At 42.6% G+C, this 23,533-nt stretch overlaps 3 protein-coding genes across 6 annotated transcripts; 2 read left to right on the top strand and 1 right to left on the bottom strand.

The window, feature by feature from the left end:
- Positions 1–407: 407 nt before the first annotated feature.
- coq10b (coenzyme Q10B) lies at positions 408–20,316 on the top strand. 2 transcript variants are annotated; one of them, XR_003974152.1, is made up of 6 exons: positions 408–541; positions 2,653–2,838; positions 3,654–3,846; positions 5,891–5,992; positions 6,359–6,685; positions 20,292–20,316. XR_003974152.1 is itself a non-coding variant. In XM_030343537.1 (5 exons), the coding sequence occupies exons 1-5, from the start codon at positions 456–458 to the stop codon at positions 6,524–6,526; spliced, it is 735 nt and encodes a 244-aa protein (XP_030199397.1). In that variant the 5' UTR covers positions 408–455; the 3' UTR covers positions 6,527–7,458. The 2 variants fall into 2 exon arrangements, 1 of the variants encoding a protein (XP_030199397.1); XM_030343537.1 differs by lacking the exon at positions 20,292–20,316 and having other exon boundaries at positions 6,359–7,458.
- Positions 8,031–14,856, bottom strand: hspd1 (heat shock 60 protein 1). The gene is made up of 11 exons (XM_030343534.1): positions 14,742–14,856; positions 13,295–13,470; positions 11,884–12,219; positions 11,661–11,756; positions 11,475–11,568; positions 11,191–11,359; positions 10,741–10,840; positions 10,404–10,649; positions 9,939–10,113; positions 9,643–9,821; positions 8,031–9,510 (listed from the first exon to the last, which is right to left on the bottom strand). The coding sequence occupies exons 2-11, from the start codon at positions 13,466–13,468 to the stop codon at positions 9,340–9,342; spliced, it is 1,740 nt and encodes a 579-aa protein (XP_030199394.1). The 5' UTR covers positions 13,469–13,470; positions 14,742–14,856; the 3' UTR covers positions 8,031–9,339.
- On the top strand, positions 15,141–23,365 carry LOC115533190 (MOB-like protein phocein). Of its 3 annotated transcripts, XM_030343540.1 has the most exons (9): positions 15,141–15,444; positions 17,380–17,535; positions 20,229–20,291; positions 20,493–20,593; positions 20,712–20,754; positions 20,843–20,929; positions 21,474–21,553; positions 21,750–21,861; positions 22,121–23,365. In XM_030343540.1, the coding sequence occupies exons 1-9, from the start codon at positions 15,442–15,444 to the stop codon at positions 22,259–22,261; spliced, it is 786 nt and encodes a 261-aa protein (XP_030199400.1). In that variant the 5' UTR covers positions 15,141–15,441; the 3' UTR covers positions 22,262–23,365. The 3 variants fall into 3 exon arrangements, with proteins under 3 accessions (XP_030199400.1, XP_030199399.1, XP_030199398.1); XM_030343538.1 differs by lacking the exons at positions 15,141–15,444; positions 17,380–17,535 and adding an exon at positions 19,493–19,621; XM_030343539.1 differs by lacking the exons at positions 20,229–20,291; positions 20,493–20,593; positions 20,712–20,754; ... (2 more) ...; positions 21,750–21,861; positions 22,121–23,365 and adding exons at positions 17,627–17,716; positions 17,817–18,011.
- Positions 23,366–23,533: the final 168 nt, after the last annotated feature.

Genomic DNA, 23,533 nt, shown 5'->3' with positions numbered 1-23,533 from the left:
CGAAGGTCACCCCTTTATCCATATATATTGAATAAATGCCATTAAATAAACAGTGACTGTCATGAAATATGAGTGTCGCTAGCCCTTGCTTAGTTGGGTGGAAAAAAATAGATTAGAGTTGTAGATGAGTAGATTAAGTGATTTAGGTGACTCCACCAGTTCGCCAGCGCTAGAAAAAAACACTCCAATAGAGGAGAATAGCAAGTGCATAATGCATTGAGGTATAAAGTTACACAGGTCGCCGACGAAAATTAATCTAATCTCGTGACACTAGGCGTGCGCCGGTCCGTGCACGTTGGACATATGACGTCAATAGGAATGGATCGACACATAAACCAATGGCGACCCTAAACTAAATCGATCAACCAATGAATGCTAAGTCTGAGAAGAAGGCGGGTAAACAGGCATGCTGTGCAGCAGGCAGACGAGAGGGAGTAGACCTCAAAGAAGGGAAGATGGCGAGGGGTAGCAGAAGCCTGCTCAGAGCTGCCGAGTGTTTAAAACAGATACAGTCCACAGCTGCCCGGGAGACACAGACCAGGTGAATTATTTTATTCCGAGATTATTGAAAAACTAAGGTAGACTGTTTCTAAATGGCAAGATGCAGAAAAAATCACAATTTAAAGGTGTTGAGTATCTGCTGAGTTTCGAGAATTTAAAAATAAGAAAACTGCGCTTATTTTGTGAGTTGTTTGATGAGCGACAACAAGAAATCCATTCAAGTAATAAATAGCCGAAATGACTGAGGTGACCGAAAGATGAAGCAGTTGACAAAACCTCTGGGATTACTATATTTGTATAGTAACGTTAAAATGTGAGAGTTTTCGAGACTGTTGTGTACTGTACTGTACTATTGTGTTGTGTAACTTTACTTAATTACTCAAATACAAATGCTTTTGTGTGTTTGGCTCTTAATTGTATTATGATTAAACTTGTCAAAGCATCAGCGCAACTGTCATTAAGTAGAAAAATGTAAATTAGGATGACATCAGATGCGTTAGGATAATGTAGGCCTATAACAATTAGATGACCAACTAATTAGGAGAAGTCGCCTGATCTCTCCTTGATAGTTGGTCCTCTACGAGGGGTCAATTGTCTGTTGTTATAACTCTGTTATTACTAAATCATGATCAAACCAAACCCATCTTAACATGTTAAAGTAACCCATTGTAAAGAAGCCTTCATTCCCATACAAGCATTTATGTTCCCGATAACCTCCTATGCACATGTCCGGGCTCGTTGAGGCCAAGGCAGATATGTTTCTGACTGTGTAACATTTCACTTCATAGTAAAGTATTATCTCTGGAGGGAACTGCACGCAGTAGCATGCAATTAGTGCCCTAGGTATACAGGTTTAAGATCAAATGGATATTGTTCCTATCACTGGCCTTGAAACATCACGGCTGTATGTGTCCACTGGTGATGATGACTGCCATACATTGTGATTGTGTCCAAGTTAAGTCTCACTCAGACAGATCCCTTGCATTTACTAGACTAAATTGAGACTGCTTTTTCAACTTATTCAAGAGGGTATGGCATGGTTTTGGGCTATTTCTTCTTTAGCAGACTGGATACTTAAGATATAAATCTCAAACTAGTTTTGACCCTTTACATCTCTTAAAAACGTTTATTTTAAAGAACAAATATTTAACATTGATGCATAACGTTAAAACTGGTTATGGCAGTCCAAATTCCCAATATCCGCCGGCTCCCTCCTCCCCAGCCTCAAAACTCAAACAGGTCACCAAGTTCAGGACACTGAACGAACACGAGTGCAGGACGTGCCAAATAGGCCTAACCCATATTTTGAGAAGAGCACAATTATTGTTTAAATGTCTTACACCTTGCTACTTCTATTTAAAGTATCCGGCAAGTGATCATATTTCTTTACTTCAGTGAAATCAGAATTGAACTGACTCAGGAATAGAAATTTACATTTAATTTTTTAGAGGATCATGTGTACTGAATAGTGGTACTGTTGCGTTGACCTCTGGCAGAGGAGAAGGCACACTGGAGTTTGTACATTACATTTCGTACTTTCTGGAAACCTTTCCAATAATGCGCGGTAGTACTGTGTTGAAATGCAAATCATTAACCTTGATTTTGGCTTTCAGCCCCCCGGGCCAGTACAGAGAAAACTCCTGTGTGACTTATGACGCAGACTTGACTCATAGCTTTGCAACTACAGCTATTTGGCACATGACCTGCCCTGGTGCCATTTGGCATGGTTTCGAGCAGGTGACGTGTACTTGCTGCTCCCTGTCTTCGTGTTGGCAAGGGTTGCGGTGACGATACCAATTAAAAAGTTTTGATAATGCGGACGTTTTGATAATGCATAGACAGGTGTTTTCAGGCCTTAGCAAGATTTCATTCCAGAACTGTGACTGATGTTTTTCATTGTGGAGGATTGTACTTGTTGATACTACAAACACCTGCAAAGACTTCACCAACCACCCCACAATGTCCGCACCCTCCTTGCTTTCAAAAACGCCAAACCTCTTAGTAATCTTTTTTTAATTAAAATATCTAACAATACACAACCCAGATACCAACATGGTTGCAGGTGATACTGGCATGCTAGCTAATAATGCGGATACCTGTATGATGGCTGATAATTGACTTCCTGTTGGTTTATAATTGCTTCGTGAACAGACACCTGTCATCATGTGGGATTCTGATGGCGCGTGCTCCCCAGCTGCAGTGCCCCACTATGCCAGGGCGCGTCATGGCGCTGTCCGCCATGCCATGGCGCGTCATGCCGGTGCCCGTCCGCGGTTTTTTCAACCTCGCTGGGTCCTTCTCCAAGAAGAGGGAGTACTCTGAGAGGCGCATCATTGGGTGAGCTGCTGTGTGTGTGTGTGTGTGTGTGTGTGTGTGTGTGTGTGTGTGTGTGTGTGTGTGTGTGTGTGTGTGTGTGTGTGTGTGTGTGTGTGTGTGTGTGTGTGTGTGTGTGGATGCATGAATGCTTGTAGGAATTTCCCGAGGCGGATCAATTAAATGTATCTATCAATATGCTAGTATGGTACAAATGGCTAGTAGGTGTACTTTTTTATCTCATGGTTACAGGTGAAATATGAATGCATTCTAACAATTGGAGCGTTATTTCCTAATATCATCGCTGTATTGGTAGTATCCACGAGATTCCATGTACCGGGTTCATTCATTTACTAGTGTTTTGTATTCTAAATTGTATCCTTATTCTACATGCAAACTTATTATTTAGTGCATGAAATGAATGAAAGGCATTCTGGCATGCCATGTATTGGCATCCATGACGTACGTAGTGCTGGTGTGTCTGTCAGGAAAGGTCATATTCACTAAATCTGGCTTTATAAATAGCACCAGGGAACACCGGCTCAGTTCCCAGAGCATGAGACGGAAAGTTATGCAACGCAAGGGGGGAGGTAATCTTGAGTGATTCCTCAATCGTGGCTATTCTACCTGGGCTCTTTTCCCATAATCCCGTTTCTCACTCCATCTTTCTAGTTGTATTCTTCCTTCATACCTTTCACTCAACAACCCACTTAATGCTTATATGACTGGGTCATGGTCTTAGTACAGGACCTCTTGTTGTGACATTCATGCCTATTAAAAGACACTAGAGTGCCTTAGCCGCTAGGAGGTGTTATTAAACATACCACCGCCCTCCCCAGGTTTTCCATGCAGGAGATGTACGGCGTGGTGGCCGGGGTTGAGGACTACCGCCACTTTGTTCCATGGTGCAAGAAGTCTGACGTGGTGTTCAAGAGAGCGGGCTTCTGCAAGGCCAAACTGACAGTGGGCTTCCCCCCTGTGGTGGAGAACTACACCTCATTGATCACCTCCGTGCGCCCCCACTTGGTCAAGGTGAGGTTCAAGTGCTCAATCAATAAACGAAAAGTGTCTGTGCTGTTAGTTGAGCCGAAAGGTATTTTGGTCACCATTTCTCCTTTGTTTATGTTGTGCTAATCTACTAGTACAACATAATCACATCCTAAACACACCCTAGCACACCCTACTATCAAACATGTTGTTTTCAGTTATCCAAACACATATCTGGGACCAAACTTCCAAGTGTACAAACTGGAAAACAATTCAATATCATATAATAATAGTTCTCTGTAGCTAGTCCTCTAGTCTAGCCGACTCTTAGCCAATGCCAAGTACGTAGCATTCCTGAGCCAGAACTATTGGTTCAGAGGTCAAAGCTACCAGGAGGTGGTGTGTAGTTCAGGCTAGTGTATGAGTAAACTCGATTTTGAATGTATCCAACTAAAAAATCCCATCCTTCACTTCAGGCCTCCCTCCATGCCAATCCCCTTAAACATGTAACCGGCTTGCTAGCTTTAGCAATAGCTCTGCCTAGACTTTTTGACGACTTTGGTCCTATGCAATGAGTGTACGAGCAGGATGTACACTGAGGGGCAACTCACACTAGGGCCACGGCCCCGTGCCTGAGCTCATTTGCATACTAAAGTCTAGAACGTTTGGCTAGTGTTAGCCTGGTTCTACCAGACTCTCGTACTTCACTTCATTTCATTTCATTTGTACAGAGAGTCTGGACCTAATCAATTGACAAACGTTAACTCACTTGAAGGCGGGTGTCTGTTGAAGTTTAAAATGATTGGATCTGCCCAGTGCCACTCTGGATCTGCCATAACCAATCGCTAACGTTTGGTTGTGACGTATGTCATGCGCCGGGAATCACGCGCAGGTTGTACACAAACCAAACACCTTGCGCGTCTGCACGAAAATGTCCGTCAACGACAGCTGCAGGTTTTGTTCGTCGAATTTAATTTATCAGGGAAGAATTGCACATTGTAAATCAACTACCGACCTACAACAACAACTCAAACTGGCGTACGACTTTATCGTCATTGTTCTCAGACACGCCCTCTGTTCGCTGATTGGTGGCCGCTGTGGCGGCACCAGAAAACCAAATTACATACAGCAGGTCCAGACCTAGTACTGAAGGGAAATTCAAATTGAGCGGAAGTACTTAGGCGGGCGGAGCCAGGCTAGGCTAGTGTGACCACGCCATCCGTATTCCAGCACGGAACAGCCCCTTGGCCACGGCACACTTGGGAGAGGTGTGCAGTGGCCAAAGTACAGATGCTAATTAGATGACACGCGCGGATACGCAACGTGAGCTGGATGACGTAGTCCTTGCGCAACCCTTCTTTCTTTATAGGTCCATGCCCTTCTTCCCCACAACAATCATTTTAAACAATGGTGGCAAGCGGTTCACGAGTGGGTTTACGTTGGTGCGATAGTGAAGTCGAGTGTTTACTTGAAATTTAGGCCGACGACAGCATTCAGTCGCAGCTGGACACCACGCTTGGTGATGATGAAGTATTTATCGTATTACGACGTGATGACGTATGTATGAAGGAGCAATCGTGCCCAGGCCATGGCCTTTGGGAGCAGTGTGACCACGGGCCAGCGGGGGGAGTGGGGAGGGGGGGAATCGTGCTGAATCTTCCTGCAGCACGGAACAGGCAAACTTGCCTAGTGTGAGTGTGCCCTGAGGTGGCTGGGCAGGTAGACAGGTAGACCATCCAATAATTTCATTTGGATCTTATCCCATTTATTACAGGCCTACAGCCACAGATACCAGATTGCTTTGCTTTATTTTGTCTGAGCATATTATTTATTGATTGCTATGAGGATGCAAAAGAGAATTTCAATAATTATGACCAAAAAAATGTTCTGGCCTACCATAGCTTCAACCTCTTTAATTTGTGATAAGACCGAACATCAGCATCTTCTCCTACATCTCATGAATTTGTTCAAAACCCTGCCGAATCAGAGCTTCAATTAAATGGCAACATTCACCCAGGATCATTTTGTAGCTTTCAAATTGACCCCTATTCAACCAGAAACTTTAACTCTACGGTCGGTTGCTCTCCAGGCCTCCTGTTCAGAGGGTAAGCTGTTCAACCACTTGGAAACGGTGTGGCGCTTCAGTCCCGGCCTCCCTGGGTACCCACGCACCTGCACCGTTGACTTTGGCGTAAGTATCACTGTTCTGTTGTTACAACTGTTATTACAATGGTTTTTTTGAATGTCGATATATATTGCGGTTCTGTAAATAGGGCCTTTTCAATATATTCTTTGTGTGATTTTATCTTATGTGGTTCTGATTTTCAAATGACACTGGCTGAACAAAACAAAACGGTACTTGATGTGAATTGACTCTGGACAAACTGTAGCGCCCTCTGTAGGACGGTAGCATAAATGAGCTTATGCTAAGATAAAGTAACTGTTATGTCTTTAAAAAAAAGGAATCGATTTTTGGGTCAACCAGGCGAAGACTAGAATCCTGATCCTAACACGAACCGATATTCCTCCCCCTCCATCCCTACTCTCCTCCCCCCAGATCTCCTTTGAGTTCCGCTCGCTGCTCCACTCTCAGCTGGCCCACGTGTTCTTCGATGAGGTGGTGAAGCAGATGGTGTCGGCCTTCGAGCGCCGCGCCTGCTCGGTGCACGGTGCCGAGACCCGCATCCCTCGCGAGCTCATGTTCCACGAGGTCCACCACACGTAGCAGGGGAACCCCCCCCCCCCCCCCCCCCCCCCCAGTACACACACACACACACACACACATGTATACACATACACATACACACACACGCACAAAGGAAGTGAGACTGGACAGAAGAGATCAATGGTCCCGCTGTGTGTGTGTGTGTGTGTGTGTGTGTGTGTATATTCATATATAACTAGCCCCACCAAACAAAGTCAACACAGGGTTAGTGCCAATGGGAAAAATCACAAACCTTTCACGGCTGTTCTTTAAATGTTTAGAAAAGCTTATTGTTACATTATGTGGTTGGATTTAATTTCCTTGTTTTTCACCCCTAAAGAAAATTCTACTGCGAAACTGGCCAGATTTGCACACTCAGACTATGAGTTTATAGAGGTGCTCTCTTCAAAACGATGGCAGTATGACACCTTTCTCTTCAATCATTCTGACTGTGTGCAACGCTGGATGACCATTTATTTCACACAGTGTTTATATTTGATAATGTGCAATAATGGCTTTCAAAATGATCATAGAGTAAGCAATAATAACCACTGTCTTAAAACAAAATGGACCCAAACTGGCTAGACAGTGACCTGGGGCACCTGGACTCACACCTGGTCATGCCAGAGAGCTGTGTTTCAGGGAGGGATCGGATGCTCTGCAACCCAATGACAATTCCAACATTCAAACCCAACTTTTGTATTTTGAACATTTGTTTTAATATATTCATTTAACATATTTATTGGTATGGTAAGAGTTGTAATGTATATACCAATATCAAGATGCAAGAGAAATGTATATATTGTACTGCTAAACTATATAGGATATATATTCTTAAGTTTCTTTAATGTTTGGAGATTGTTTATCTGAGCTTATTTTTGTGTTAACAGAATTGGATTGGATTGCCTACATCTACTGACTGCATGATAAAACTATTTTTTATAGAAAAACTGTTTCCTTTGTGTTCTTTCGTGCCTTTGTGCGTTGCGGAGTGAATCCATACTATTTAAGCCCAGGTCAGGGACTTGGGGTTCTACCACAAATAGACTCATCATGTGAAAGGTAAGAATAGACCTGAGTTTGGATCGCTGTTATGACAGAAATGCAAAGGTCAAGTTCGAAATGCATAGCAGCATTTTGCCTCTCCATTCACTACCTCCAAATACATTTACTTTAAACTTTCGATGCTAAAATATACTTTTGAAAGATGTGATGAACTTATGTATACTTTGTGTAAACCTCAAAGGCATACACAAACCCTTAAAGGCTATTTTATATTGGGAATACATTACCTTTTTCCATTCAACTGTGGGAGAATCGTCAAGTTCGCCACCTAAATAAAGATGTTCAAATATATCCAGCAAATCTAAAATGTACTGCAGCTATGAAAGACAGAATGTGCACCCATTTAGCCTGTGTTGCGTGGCTGGTTGAAGGAGTAACATCTAGTAAATAACCCAATTTCATACTTGCAAAAAAGCAAGTAGTTTATATACAAAGTATTAAGCAAAAATAAAATGTTGAAAACATTTCAATATAATTGTTTTTATTAAATAAAAAAAACAAAATCACCAGTAATTATGGACTACATAGTACAAAACAGAAACTGAAAGACAACTGCTTGCTGAACTGCAATGGAATAATGTTCTACAGACGTACCACCCCATAGGTTGTAAAAGTAACATTATTTGGGCTTGTTTGCGTTAGCGGCATCCAATTAGCATAAATGGTTCACACTGATGTGGGAGGACCGAAGAGTCCATATGGTGGATGTTTGACAGCAGGAGAACAGGAAAACATTTGTTTCAGACCTGCGACATGGTCCAAAACACATTTTCAACTCGAGCACCACCAGGTTACCCAGCCCAGCCAGTCCTACCCAGAACATTATCTGGAAAATTTATTTAAAACTCAGCTGCCCATGCGTTCCCTCATGATGTTTAAGATGGTATTCGAGCAAAAGGCGTAAAACAGAAATGTATTGCGGCAGACTTAAGATGGCCACATCAGACTCGAAACCTTGCCGTTTCACATTTCTAAACGAGGCACTTTTGTCCAACTACAATGGTCATATACAAACCTGATCTGTAACCGATCAGATGATCAGAAGTATTGACCCATCACAATAAATGTCTGCAAATGCTCATATGCCAGAGAACATTGGTTTAATTGGCTCAGCTTAGTTGAGTTTTTAAGCCATATACGAACCCAGGACATGTATAAAACGGACAAAACTGAAAAAACGAATACATTTGACGGTGAAACATTCTTGGCTAGGCTCGATTTTCTCCATCAACATTTTACATTAATACAGAGATAGTTTGTTTTTTAGTATTCATAACACTTGACAGAAATAATCTTTAAGATTATTTCTTGCAAGAGTAATAAAATAAAAGATGTACATTAGCTTCTTCTCCCATATATCATTTTACAGCTTCACCTACATATACATTTATTGTACTCTTTCGTAATGATTTCTTGGACAGCACTGGAGGGTGTAAACGGGGACACTGGCTGGTCCTCTGCCCCCCAGTCCATGGATGATGAGCTTTATTATGTGCATGGGTTAGGAAAGGCGAGGAGGACGCAGTGGTGCTGGGTGGGGCAAGGCTTTCTTCTGGGAACCAGTAAGGGAGGGAGGGAGGAATGAGAGGGGTGGTAGGCGGATGTGCGCAGTGGGGGTTCAACCAACCATTTGCAGCCCCAACAAAACTTGATGGCAAGTCAGTTTGGGCAGGCCGTGGTGGTGGTGGGAGGGAGCTCGGCGGCCGGAAGGCTCTTCTCTCCCTGGCACAACGCTGCCCCGAAGTCTTATCTTTGTTTATGGCGCTGGCTTAGAATCCCATGCCACCCATTCCTCCCATGCCACCCATGCCGCCCATTCCACCCATGCCTCCGCCACCTGGCATCTCCTTCTCATCCTTGGGGATCTCCGTGACAACACACTCGGCGGTGGACAGCAGGGAAGCAACGCCCGCGGCGTCCATAAGAGCCGTCCTCACAACCTGCAGGGGGAGACAGAGTAAGCCGCTTGGATACTCATCCCCAAGTAAGGCACAGAGGGGCAGCAGAGTCGCACGCAAATTAATGACGTCCACACACACACTGTATGAGTGCAACAGAAATCACCGGCGTACCTTGGTGGGGTCGATGATGCCCGTCTCCACCATGTTGACAAATTCTCCCTTCATCGCGTCGTAGCCCAGCTCGGCTCCTCCCTGCAGGATCTTCTCCACCACGAGGGAGCCGTCCACACCGGCGTTCTTGGCAATGGTCATGGCTGGGATGCGGAGCGCCCTCCTGATGATATCGATACCTGTGATGGGAAAGGATCATTATTTTCAGTGTTCAAAAGAACAAACATGACGGAGAACTCCAAAACGAGTTCCACAGTTTTCCATGGTGCTCTCGTGTTTCGGCGATTTCGGCTCACCGATCTTCTGGTCGGCGTTGATGGGCTTCATGGCGTCCAGGGCAGGGATGCAGCGCAGCAGGGCACAGCCGCCGCCGGGCACAATGCCCTCCTCCACGGCGGCCCGGGTGGCGTTCAGAGCGTCGGTAACGCGGTCCTTCTTCTCGTTCACCTCCACGTCACTTGTTCCTCCGATCTGTAATGGTAGAATACTACTACTTAAACCCAGCATTTTTTTTTTTTTACTGACACAGGGCTGCAGGATGCCCTATAAAGGGCCCTTCAATTATGTTTCAATGAGAGGACTAGTGTTGCATCCAGATTTACTCAGCATTCGCGTTGGTTAAGGAAGTCAGCCGATGCAAATCATTTTACAATAGGCGTTGGGGTTTGCTTGTCATTTAACCCTTACAAAAACCCCAATCGCATCTTTGAATTAAAATGCTATACTGGCAAAGTTAAAGAAGAAAGGGCCAAAGTCCTCACTTTAAGGACAGCCACGCCGTCGGAGAGCTTGGCCAGCCTCTCGTTGAGCTTCTCCTTCTCGTAGTCACTGGTGCATTCATCCAGCTGCTCGATGATCTCTGCGGCACGCTTCTCCACGGCCTCCGCGCTGCCGCCGCCCTTCAGCAGCATGGTGTCGTCTTTGGTCACCTGCACCTCTCCGATCCTGCCGAAGTCATGAGCCTGGATGTCTTCTAGAGCCAGGCCCACGGCGTCGTCACCGAACACCTGCGGAGGTAAGCAAACCAAGTAAGACTAACTGCATGATGCCGTCTTAAAATAAAAGCGAGGTCACCCCGGGTCAGGAAGAGCAACTTACAGTGCCACCAGTGGCGACGGCCATATCCATCAACTGATTTTTCCTGTTATCCCCAAAGCCTGGAGCCTTAACAGCAACCACCTGAAGGCCAACCTTGAGTCTGAAATATAAAAGCGCATAAATTCAAAACAAACAAAATCAACAAGGTACTGGGCTCTCTTTGGGTATATTCCAGCAACAGATAGCTTGTATTAAGGTCAATAATCTCAAATTTTATGGTAACTCATTACAAGTTCAAGGTTTAGGCTTAAGAAAAGGTAAATCATTGTATGAATAAATAAACTGATACAATCCCATGACAACCATGTTAGTTCAATGAGATGTAATCTACTCCCTGGCTAGGCACACCCCTGTGACAATGACTCGTATATTGTGAATGCATGATGGCCACTAGGTTCAAGCCCCAAGATTATTACAATGAGACTAAAAAAGGGACAAAAGAAACTCTACCTGTTGAGAACCAGAGTACTGAGGGCCTCTCCGTCCACATCCTCAGCCACAATGACCAAAGGCTTGCGCTGCTGGTTGGCAATCTCCAGGGCAGGAACAATGCTCTGGACGGTGGAGATCTTCTTCATGCTCAGCAGCAGGTAGGCGTCCTGGAACTCACACTTCTGGCCTGGAGAGAAAGGGAGGGCGGGGAAGGTTACTCATGTAACAAAAGACAACATTACCAGGAATGTTATTATTGCAACAGAATTTATTTTGAAGCCAACTTGAAGGACACACATTACCTTTAGCGGTGTTGATGAAGTAGGGAGAAATGTAGCCACGGTCAAACTTCAGACCCTCAATTATTTCCAGCTCGTCGTGCAGAGTCTTGCCATCCTATATTACAGACAGGCACCAAATTATGACATGACCGAAGTCTACGTCAGCCTGATCATATCATCAAGGAGGTATAGCACCGCCGTTCTTACCTTCACGGTGATGACTCCCTTGCGGCCCACTTTCTTCATGGCGTTGGAAATAATGCTTCCAATCTCCTCATCTCCGTTAGCTGAAATTGTGGCAACCTAAAGAAAAAAAAAAGAGCGTTGTCAGATGTATTTAACTCCAGACAACAGCACATGAATGTGCTACGGCAAGTCAGCAAGTATAAAATAAACCATAGGACTGGTACAAACAGGGAATGCACTTTACCTGGGCGATCTCCTCGGGGGTGGTGACGGGCTTGGAGAGCCTCTTCAGCTCCGTCATGACCACGTCGACGGCGTTCATGACGCCGCGGCGGATCTCCACGGGGTTTGCCCCCTTGCTGATGGAGTCGAAGCCCTCCTTGGCGATGGCGCGCGCCAGCACCGTGGCGGTGGTGGTGCCGTCGCCGGCCTCCTCGTTGGTGTTGTTGGCCACGTCCTGCACCAGCTTGGCGCCGATGTTCTGGTAGCGGTCCTTGAGGTCGATGCTCTTGGCCACGGTCACGCCGTCCTTGGTGACCTTGGGGCTGCCCCAGCTCTGCTCGATGATCACCGTGCGGCCCTGTGATGGAAGACAGCGGAATGGATCAGGTCCTCAAAATAAGATGACTGGGAACATGTTAGGGAACGAATTACGGGAAACCTAAACCATTTGAATAGTAAAACAGATGATACTATTCGAACGCTGAAATTACTTTTCAAATGTCTTGGCCTACCCGCATGTGAAGACGTCCTGCTTTGTCACGTCACATCCGATGAAAAATAAAGTCTTCACACACCTTAAAACCAATTTAATCTGCCGGGATGCAAATATGCGCCGTATTCCTTCAATAGTCGCAACGGTTAAATGACGGATGGAATACGCACAGCTTAATGAAGACGAGCTTATGAGCCGTCCTTTAACCAAAATACTAGAGCTGTCAAGCGATTAAAATATTTAATCGTGATTAATCGCATTGATGTCATAGTTAACTCTAATTAATCGCGATTAATCACAAATGATTTTTCTATGCTAAATATCCCTTGATTTTTTTGTCCCATAATTCTTCTCATTTTAATTCTCTTATCAACATGGTGAAGTGCATTGGCATGCCTTGTGCAAATGATTTTTTATTGATAACAACATTGGCATATACACTGATCAAAACAGGACGATACAAAAAAAGAGCCTATAGTGCAATTAAACGACTGCTTTGAACAAATGTCATTTGAACATAGCAGTCAGGCTACTGCTTCTTTGTTTTGAGCCAAAGAAAAAAAAAAAAAAAAGTTTTTTTTTTTTTTAATAATTGCGTTAACCGTGCGATAAAAAATTTAACGCCGTTAAATTTGGTTTGCGTTAACGTCGTTAATAACGCGTTTAACTTACAGCTCTACAAAATACCTTATGTATTTAAAGGATTCAGTTATACTGGACTTTTTATTTTGATCCAAGTTTTAAATAGTGCAACGAATGGCTGTTCGCGGATGAGGGGGGTTATGTTAAGTGGGTGGGTTTGAGACCTTTTTTATAGTTTTATTTTTTTTTGGTTTCCCTGTTCAATAACTTAAATAGGCCATCACTGCTGTAAACCATGTAAAATAAATGTTTAACCAAATTTATTTGGTAGATTATTGAACAACATCTGATGCATTACCTTAGGGCCCATAGTCACGGCTACTGCATCAGCCAGCAGATCCACTCCCTTCAGCATGAGGGCACGGGCATCAGCTCCGAACTTCACATCCTTGGCATAGGCCCGTGTGAGGTGGGGTGCCAGAGCCCTTGACACTGGCCTCACCTGTCTCATGACTGTGGCTAGACGGAACATCTCTGTGGGAGCAACAAAGATTCAATGCATTAGATAGACCTCAGGTAATAATAACAGGTTGCTTTAGTCATTAAATAACAGTGTTGGGCTGGGCATGATTTAAAGAGTTCATTCTGATTAGTAAATCAAAGTCAGAAGTTTATAATTTATATCATTGGGTGCATCAACATTGCCCTTAGTGGTGGACAATGGAACTGCGTGAACTTCAAGCAATTCAATTTGAATTGGGCAACAATTACCATGTAAAGTAAATTAGAAAAGCATGGATTTTATTTAATATAGCCTTATACATGTCCGTGCAAACAGCCTACACATAAGCCTACATTGCTAAACAAAAAGTTTATTGTAATTTCGAAACAAGGAATTTGTCTTAAATCCATAATGGATGCATTCGCCCAATAAGACATATCAGATTGAAATATTTTATGCATATATTTTTTCTTGACACACCCTGACTTTAGACGTGTACGAAAGTATCGCGGTCCACCAGTGACCTTTGCTCACTTGCTAAATAATAAACCACGAAAATCGAGTAACTAACCAATACCATCGAATTGAGGCTGATGCAATGTCATTGAAAGAGAATCACGACCCAAGATCAACGGCGATCATTTACTTTTAAATGGACTGTGGTATGGCCGTGACCTGCAATTACTTCACTATAAATACATTTATAATTTTAAAACAGATGGTAGCCGGTTCCTGATTGCCCACCCACGTGTGTTGCTCAGGTCACGCGTCACAAGGTCATACTCGAACAGCATGTGTGCAAGTACCTCCCCATCCTTGATGAATGGCTGAAGATTAGCTACTAGAACATTCTGCTTACACCTCAAACCTGTTTTCACACACCTTACTCAAACTGAACGGACATGTACTCTAGATTATAGTTGCCATCGTGCGTGAAGTAATAAAACAACGGTGCTACTAGATTCACCAGAAAACCTTGTGGCGCACATTATTATAATGTTGGGTTCATTCAATGTCAGCGCACAACGTTTAGCGGAAACATCTAGCCATGTACACGATAATGTTGCACAGCAGGCTGGATAATAACCCCAACAAGTAACCCATTTGGGGTCTGGGTGTCCTTTATGTTGAGTAATCATAGACAGCTAGCCAAAACTATCCTAACGTTAGCTATTAAGCTTTGAAATCGCCCCGAAAATAGTAAGGCACCAAAAACACCAAATTAATGCATATAGCAAAAAGCGCATGCAAGACACCATGTACCAAAGAGGTTTAACAATATGTATGAAATCAAAGTACTTACTTGTAAATTGGTGATCGCTGTTGTCACAGGTCTACAGCAAGGAATGATATAACGCGATAAGGTGAGGACAGCAGCGCAGCGTAACTGAGCTTCAGAGAGGCAGAAGTGCACATGGTCTATCACATCCGGGTGACTTTCAAGTCCGCCCCCAACTATGCATACATACAACTAGTTACGTTACCTGCTTTAGATTAGGTTTGCTTTTGTTTTGGAACGCCAGTGTTTTCAGTGCATGAAGACATAAATTTTACCTTTATATTCTATTATATAAATTATATGGGAAAAAAAACGTTATTTTTGGTTTAGTGCAAAGTATTTTATTCGTAAATGCTCGTTCCGGGGCTAGAGTTTCTAGAATTTGCGGGCGTACCATTGGAGCAAAACTATAGGTCAAAGTTGACGTTGTGCAATTTCGATGATTGTTGCAAATGCCAAAAATCGACACATGAATTGTGTTTATATGTCATACATCAATCCCTATGGTAAATCCATATATTTGTCCATTAATTGCAAACATTTATGATTGTGTGGTGGCCTGTGCGGATGGAAAATTCTAGCATCGGGTCATCTATCAAATTAAGGTCGTGAGTGCGCATGCGCGGATCATTCTGGATACTTCCTCACGTGGATCTGGCTCAGTGTGTCACATCAGCGCTCACGAAGAAATCGGGGTACAGCAGCTCAAGTCCAAATACATAAAATGGTAAGGTGATTGCGAGGAAATCTGACAATGTGCTATGTCAAATTGTAACTATCAGTTTCATTGATGGTGTTAGAGAGATTATTAATCTGACCTAGCTCTATTACTGGTAGCAGCTAGCTAAAGATATGTTAGCCGGTGTTCAACTTTGATCCATGGACAAGGTCAAGCTGTGATGGAGAGTAATACAATAAGAAACATTCATTTCGGTATTTACGTCAAACAGATTGCATTGAATACATAGCCAGTTAACATGCGAGTTAACCCCACGGTGACCTAGTAGTTAACTGCGTGTGTTCAGTGTGAGTGCAATGTAAAGTAACCTTACCTAACCTCACCGTTTCATGACAAACTAACTGCGTTTCATTGAACATAACATGCGTTTTGTGAATTGTGTTGCTAACATAAGTGTGTACAGTAAAATTCGTGGTTGCAATAATGACATGTGACTCTGTAAAAAAAAAAAGGATGAATGAATGAGACGAGGTGGGCCCAAACAACCTCGAGTTCATCAAGTTGGGTACATCAAGTCTCGATCGGAAGGATATTTATGTGCGAGTAGTTGGCCGTCACTACACGTTTTATATCATATTAGTATGTTGGCGTTTGCTGATGACGCAAACCTTTTTTATACTGCGTGACTTGTCTTTTTATAAATAATGAAGGGGTATTGCATCATGTTAATAAGGACTGGGCTATTTTTTCTTTAAACCTATTTTTACATCATCATATCCAACTATGTTAAAGAGTGAATGGACAGACGCCCACTCTTCAGGGGTTACAATTTATATTTCCTAACTGTCATTGATTGAATGTCGGCAAGCAACGTTGTCACTTGTTTTACAAGGCACTTAACAAGCAGCACTTGAATGTTATAACATTATGTGTGGAACTCTTTTCAAACTGTCAAGGTTACTAACATACTACCGTTGAAACTTTCGCTACACTCTGAGACTGTGCAAATTCTTGGCTCCCTCCAAAATCCTAGTCCTTTTTGAATAAATACCCTGGTTTATCAGTAGGTTATCAGTCTTTGTCCTTCTGTGAATGGGTAAAGATTCTCCCTTGACCCCCTCCCCTGCTAATGTATCACCTCTGGGACATTCAACTGGCTGGAACCAGGATGGCCTTCTACCTCCCCCATTCTTCAACAACCTTCACACAAGGTCACACATCCCATGATCCAACAGTGTCTGACTGGCTGCAGCTGGTGTTCTAAATCTCAAAAGACCTTTGCTGCAGTCAGACTGGTATTTTATAAGATGGTACACTGTAACTACATCACGCTATACATGCAGTCATCAGTGTTACACAACTTCTTTGTGGATGATGCTAATGGTTTTGATGCTACCTTCAATTAGGTTCCTTAGATAATAGATTGACATGTGCCCTTGCTTCAACCCCTGTCTTTTGACACACCATCCTCTTTCAAACTACCACACTGATTAACCTAATCCCCCTTGTGGATTAACAGAGGGAAGTCTATCTAAAAGCTTATTAACAAAATCCTGACTTTGCTATGCAAGACTTGATTAGATTAGACTGTTTATTCATCTCCCTTTTTCAAAATGGGATCATCGCTGCAAAGTATTTGACAGCCCTGGGTGGGTGAAGATTGTTAGAGATGTTCTGTATTAGCTTAATCGCAGTCCTAATCGTACTAACACAATTGTACAATCCAAGGAAGTGTATGTGTGTAACATTAATGTGAATGTATTTATTTTTAGGACGATTACTACAGGCAGAAAAACCTGCTCACGATTCATGGCTTCTTTTTTTCTTTTACGCAGGGTTATTTAATGAATCAAGAGCGACCCCTAGTGTTCAAAATTAGCTGTAACATTTTTCGGTGGATTAATGTAGTTTCCCTCTCCGTTAATGAACTGTAAATAAATTCATGTATGTCCCCCTCCCCTTTTTTATTTCTCTCTTCTCCAGGCTTTCAGAAAATTCCTCCCCATGTTCGACCGGGTGTTGGTTGAACGCCTGGCAGCAGAGACTATGAGCAAAGGGGGTATCATGTTACCCGAGAAGGCCCAAGGCAAGGTGCTGCAGGCTACAGTGGTTGCAGTGGGGCCGGGCTCTATCAATAAGGTACTTACTACCTCATCATTGAAGAAAACAAAGTCACTTGAAGTTGTGCAGAAGTAATGTTCTCTAGCTGATAATTATTTGTATTCTTCAGAGCGGAGCTTTGCAGCCAGTTTGCGTGAAGGTCGGAGATTCAGTCCTCCTCCCAGAATATGGGGGTACTAAAGTTCTTCTGGATGACAAGGTATACCGTCACCACTTAAAATATATTTCATATTCGTTATATTACGTAATTAATGTGTCATCTAAATGTAATACAACTTTTAAATATTTTTTTCTTGCAGGACTATTTCCTGTTCCGTGATGCAGATATCTTGGGGAAATATGAAAATTAAAATTAAAAGTGCTTTATAGTATGTAACGTCCTTTTCATCCCAGAAGTGCAGTAACATTGCCTCATTAATGTCTTTGATTTGTCCGTCAATTGTAAATAATTCCAAATCATGTTTTTGTTACAATAATAAAAGAACTCTTCATTATGTTCTGTCTTGTCTTTATTTTTACCATGATTCAATAAATGTCGCGATAGAAATAGCATTACGCTGGAAAAATGCCATTGTAAACCAGCACAATTAGGCTTTGGTGTTTTTTTTTTATAAACCAAATTTACCGAAGTGCTCACTTACTGACTTAAGTATGCTAAACGTACAAAACAAATGGATGTAACGGTGTTACATAAATAAGAATCCACACTGGTGGTATTTTTTAAGATCCCTCTGAAGAAAAAAGACGAATGGGTATGGGGTCAGAACAGTCTCATTAATAATGAATGCACAGAGAAGGATTCACAAATGTATTTTGTGATTTATATATAAATTACTCTCTTCCCAAAAATACATTTCAATGCACACATAAATGGATATCGGTATGTTTAAATGTAAAATAAATCCATAAACAAAAATAAGTTTCACAAGCACATTTCTGATCCACACACAAATGTACCTTGTTGTAAATAAATGTAATATAAATCCATAAATATATTAATTAAAAAAATATTCGCAATTTTCATCACAATGTATTTGGATGTTGTAACATTTATATACAAACTGTTAAACTTGTATTTACAAGACGTTTTTCATTTGTGAACTTACTTGCATTTGTGTGGGAACTGGTCTGTATTTATGTGTGGATTTTTGAGACTCTCCTGACGTCGCTAGATTCACAAATGCATTTTTTTCAACAAGGAAGTCTCTGTAGCCAATCAGATGCCTCCCTCGTTTTCAGCCAATCACGTGACTGCTGTGACTGGGTTTTTACGTCGGTGCCGTTTACTACTTTAACGGCACCGATAATCCCAAAACCCAGTCGAAACTAGATGGAAAAAGTGTGTAGCTAAACGTGACGCAGCATTTACTTCTTCACCACCTAGAGATTGTTATGTACGATCATTCAAAAAACCATGTTCTTTCCGATAGAGTAGACATTTGACAGAGAACCGGGAGGCTCGGAGGCTGGACTCAGAGGTCGGAACTGCAGCCATGTGATTGGCTGAAAACGAGGGAGGCATCTGATTGGCTACAGAGAGTTCCTTGTTGAAAAAAATGCATTTGTGAATCTAGCGACGTCAGGAGACTCTCAAAAATCCACACATAAATACAGACCAGTTCACGCACAAATGCAAATAAGTTCACAAATGAAAAACGTCTTGTAAATACAAGTTTAACAGTTTGTATATAAATGTATCAACATCCAAATACATTGTGATGAAAATTGCAAATATTTTTTAAATTAATATATTTATGGATTTATATTAAATTTATTTAAAACAAGGTACATTTGTGTATGGATCAGAAATGTGTTTGTGAAACTTATTTTTGTTTATGGATTTATTTTACATTTATACATACCGATATCCATTTATGTGTGCATTGAAATGTATTTCTGAGAAGAGAGTAATTTATATATAAATCAGAAAACACATTTGTGAATCCTTCTCTGTGCATTCATTATTAATGAGACTGTTCTGACCCCATAAATGGGGACGTACGTACAAGTGAGCGTCTCATTGTCATCCGGGTATTCTGTCGAGATGGTCATGGCGGAGGGTACTGCAGTTCTCAGGAGGAATCGGCCTGGAACCAAAGCAAAGGTGGGTTTATTTAGGTCCGACACATTTATATGGGACCGAACTAGGCTTATGAGTGCTGTGTTTTATTTCAAAACGTTTGTTTCCTGGCGCACTGATCCTGTACAAGTGGACCTCGGACTACAGGGTTTGGCCTGGGACTGGCCATTAGACTGCGAATCCTCTATTTCCTCAACGAGTTGTTTGGTCCTAGGCTGACGTATTTGATTTTGTTCTTATTTACAAGACGGCTCGTACTTTTCTTTTGAGTAGCCTCAATGTCATTGGAAAATAAAAAAGGCGATTCTATCTAGGGCAAATGGTAGTAGCGGATGCTTGGTGCCATATCATCGCTAAATGCTAACGCTAAATGCGATGGCACATCTTTCTTACGAAGCAGGTTAACTTGGTCCACTGTTAACGCCGTAGTCCCCAGGTAACGTCTTACAATCAACTGTTATTATCGGTCTTGGCTTTTCCACATTTGCCCTTATTATAACGGGAGATGACGCCTGCCACCAGGTAGATGTCCAGGCTAGCCTCTGTTGACGTTATCCAAGAATCTTCAGCAAGATTGTACCAACTTTCTCATTGTATGACTGCTCTAAGTTGTCATTGTTTTAATATCTAGGATTTCTACAACTGGCCCGATGAATCCTTTGAAGAGATGGACAGCACGCTCGCTGTCCAACAGGTGTGTGTGTGTGTGTGTGTGTGTGTGTGTGTGTTTGTGTGTGTGTGTGTGTGTGTGTGTGTGCGTGTGCGTGTGCGTCCAAATCCTCACAACCATTGTGAATCATATTTGGGAGATTGAATAGGATTGTGTTAAACAATCTGTAGTTAGTGTTGAAAATGGAACATTTGTGTTGACCTAGGCCCTTCTTCACTGTTACAGTACATCCAGCAGAATATCCGGTCGGACTGTTCTAACATCGACAAGATCCTGGAGCCTCCAGAGGGACAGGACGAGGGGGTCTGGAAGTATGAGCATCTCCGGTCAGTGAAAGGGAATTACCATGAAACGTTTGCCACACAAGTTGTGATTTTGTCTATCTGAATTTATTGTACTATATTGTTTTGTATGTTTATTCCCGTTGGCCCATCTCAATTGCAGGCAATTCTGCCTAGAGCTCAATGGACTAGCTGTCAAACTGCAGGTTGGTGTATTTTTCATGTCGGTGCTTCAACATTATAGATTGAGATTTACGGCATATTTTAAACATGCATACTGTTAAATTCCCTCAGAGCGAGTGTCACCCAGAGACCTGCACCCAGATGACAGCCACCGAACAGTGGATCTTTCTATGTGCTGCTCACAAAACTCCCAAAGAGGTGAGCTTCTTTCCCAACCCCACCCCTTGATTACATTGAAAGTGTTTCCATGTTACTTAAATATATACATTATATATGTGTGTTTGTGTATATTTATTTATTCATTTAAAAGGGACAATGTACATCAATCGACATGTCCATTGCATAGGACATGTAAATGTACCAGATTTAGTTATACAAACTATTTTACATCTGTAGTCCCTATATGCCATATCGGCGATAAAATTAATATTGTTGGGTAAGTTGTGTCATATACAGCCAGAGCTGTCTTTACTATCCTAACCGTTCAGACTGTATATATTAATGATTAAGGGGTAGCAAGTGTTGCTCGGGTGTTCGGCACCCAAACAAAGACACCTGGGTTCGATCCCAATTGTGTGCAGCCTCCCTCTTGCCCCCCTTGAGCAGAATGTGTAACCCCCACCTGCTCCTCAATGACTTTGGGACTCGATGAAATGACTGTGTTGCTTTGGATAAGAGTGTCTGCTGAACGGCTCAATAGTAATTTGTTTTTCATCCACCATCCCCTCGGTGGTGTCCTCAGTGCCCTGCCATCGACTACACCAGGCACACGCTGGATGGAGCTGCCTGCCTACTCAACAGCAACAAATACTTTCCAAGCAGGTCAGTCTCCACTGGCCCCCACACATCCAACCAACGTCCCTCAGTGTCTGACTGGCATGACATTGCTTTTAATATAAATGCATGCTAGTTGTGCCCGTTTATACTTTTGGAAGGTAAGACATCATCGTCGATAGGGGACGAAATATTACATACAACGGTAAAAAAATGAAATGTTAACATGACCTTTGACCTCCAGGGTTAGCATCAAGGAGTCATCTGTGGCCAAGCTGGGCTCCGTGTGCCGCCGCATCTATAGGATATTCTCGCACGCATACTTCCACCATCGCCAGATATTTGACAAGTATGAGGTAAGTGTCCCCTGGGAAAAGAGCTGTTGATTCACCAACATTTTGGAGAATGTTGGTGAATTGATTTGAAGTTGGGAAAAGTATAAAGTACGATCCATCACTGAAAGGGAATCACGCTCTGTGCATATTTGATCCACATTACTTCATTGTGGCCATTGTAACATAAACACCTATCTTATTCGATGACTTGGTCACCACCTCAAGCTCACAACTACCGATAGCCGACGTTATCCCACTATAAACCCTGTTGTGCCGGCAGAACGAAACCTTCCTATGTCACCGCTTCACACGCTTTGTGATGAAGTACAACCTGATGTCCAAAGACAACCTGATTGTGCCCATCCTGGAGGAGGAGGAGGGGGCTCAGAACACCTCGTCCGCTGGGGAGAGCGAGGCCTAGAGGACCCCCACGCTGCTGCAACAAGGGAGTCGCGTGCACGCGCATTTGTTCATAGTTACATGTTATAAATGACACGCACTACAGATATACCGCACACACATCTCATAAATATATATATATCCCACTACACATTACACACGCACAACAACAAATCTGTACATTACATACAACAGGAGCGCAGAGTGAGCTCCATGTCGACTATAGCGCCTGTGTGGCTCTCAGGACACAGGGGTGTATGCGTGTTCAATTCTTCCATCCTATGGAAGAACCGGGATAATTGGAACATCCCATTTGTACCTCTGTCCGAGCAGGCTATAGCAGTGTCTAAATCTGACGGGACAGGGTCGCATTCACGGCTCATACTCACACTAGCCTGGATAGACATTTGCGGGCAGCTGGATTTACATTACCCATGCGTTAAAGATGGGTTTATCTACTGCTGACTAAGGCGCACACACATACTTACACCATGAAATACTTGTATATAATGCCCCCCCAAACTCCTGTTTCTTTTGAATAAAGAATGTTTTCCGATCCTTGAAATGTTTTTGTTTGTCATATCACGTCTCTATTTGCTTGTGTTGCCTACCAGATGTTTAAGGGTGGCCTTACTGTACACATACAGTAAGTGTGGCCTGTGTTGTAGTGGGAGCAAAAAAGGAATCTAGTTTTGTATGTTAGCAGTCTGTTGTGCTATTTCTCTTATGTGGCTTTTGAAATCCTTTGTAGAGAATCTTGAGCAAGGCTTGTTGGTTCGATCCTGGTTTTGTGACATGCCCACATTATAAATATTGTAAGTGCGTCCCTTGCCGCTACATTATTAAGACGTTATTTGACTGGTTGAAAAACAATATGAAATGGATGACAGTGAAAGGGTTAGCCTGACCCCTAACCCAGACTGATGAATGGTGATGAGATGGAGACACATTCAAGTATAGGAGCACAACCGTCCTTCGCTTCCCCCCCCCCCCCCCTTTCATAATTAAGTTATTTTGTGGGAGAAGCGTTGTCTTGGCTACCCACTTTTTATTTTTTTTTAAATGGACAACAAATTTTGTTACTGTTGACATTGACATGTCTGTTAATAAAAAACCGTTACCCAGCTTTTTGTGATTGTTCTTCCCCTCAGGGAAAGGTTGTGAAATATGCTGCAGCTGTTTAATTTGAATCAATGAACTCCAGGCCATCCATGGAAATATTTTGGAAGAATAATTTCAGATTTATACATTATAAAGACACACATTCTCATCTATAAAATGTACTTTGGGGAAA

This window comes from Gadus morhua, chromosome 20, assembly GCF_902167405.1.
Source record: "Gadus morhua chromosome 20, gadMor3.0, whole genome shotgun sequence".
Lineage (NCBI taxonomy): Eukaryota > Metazoa > Chordata > Actinopteri > Gadiformes > Gadidae > Gadus > Gadus morhua.
This window is presented reverse-complemented; position numbering and strand designations above follow the sequence as displayed.

Bases quoted from the DNA above. Each gene is read 5' to 3' on its own strand.
- coq10b (XM_030343537.1), top strand. From the start codon at position 456: ATGGCGAGGGGTAGCAGAAGCCTGCTCAGAGCTGCCGAGTGTTTAAAA. The intron at 542-2,652 runs GTGAATTATTTT...CTTCGTGAACAG, and splicing joins GCCCGGGAGACACAGACCAG to ACACCTGTCATCATGTGGGA. The intron at 3,847-5,890 runs GTGAGGTTCAAG...GTTGCTCTCCAG, and splicing joins TGCGCCCCCACTTGGTCAAG to GCCTCCTGTTCAGAGGGTAA.
- hspd1 (XM_030343534.1), bottom strand. From the start codon at position 13,468: ATGTTCCGTCTAGCCACAGTCATGAGACAGGTGAGGCCAGTGTCAAGG. The intron at 11,757-11,883 runs GTAAAGTGCATT...TTTTTTCTTTAG, and splicing joins CCCCCGAGGAGATCGCCCAG to GTTGCCACAATTTCAGCTAA. The intron at 11,569-11,660 runs GTAAGAACGGCG...TCTGTAATATAG, and splicing joins AGGGAGTCATCACCGTGAAG to GATGGCAAGACTCTGCACGA.
- LOC115533190 (XM_030343540.1), top strand. The intron at 20,292-20,492 runs GTGTGTGTGTGT...TCACTGTTACAG, and splicing joins GCACGCTCGCTGTCCAACAG to TACATCCAGCAGAATATCCG. The intron at 20,594-20,711 runs GTCAGTGAAAGG...TCTCAATTGCAG, and splicing joins TGGAAGTATGAGCATCTCCG to GCAATTCTGCCTAGAGCTCA.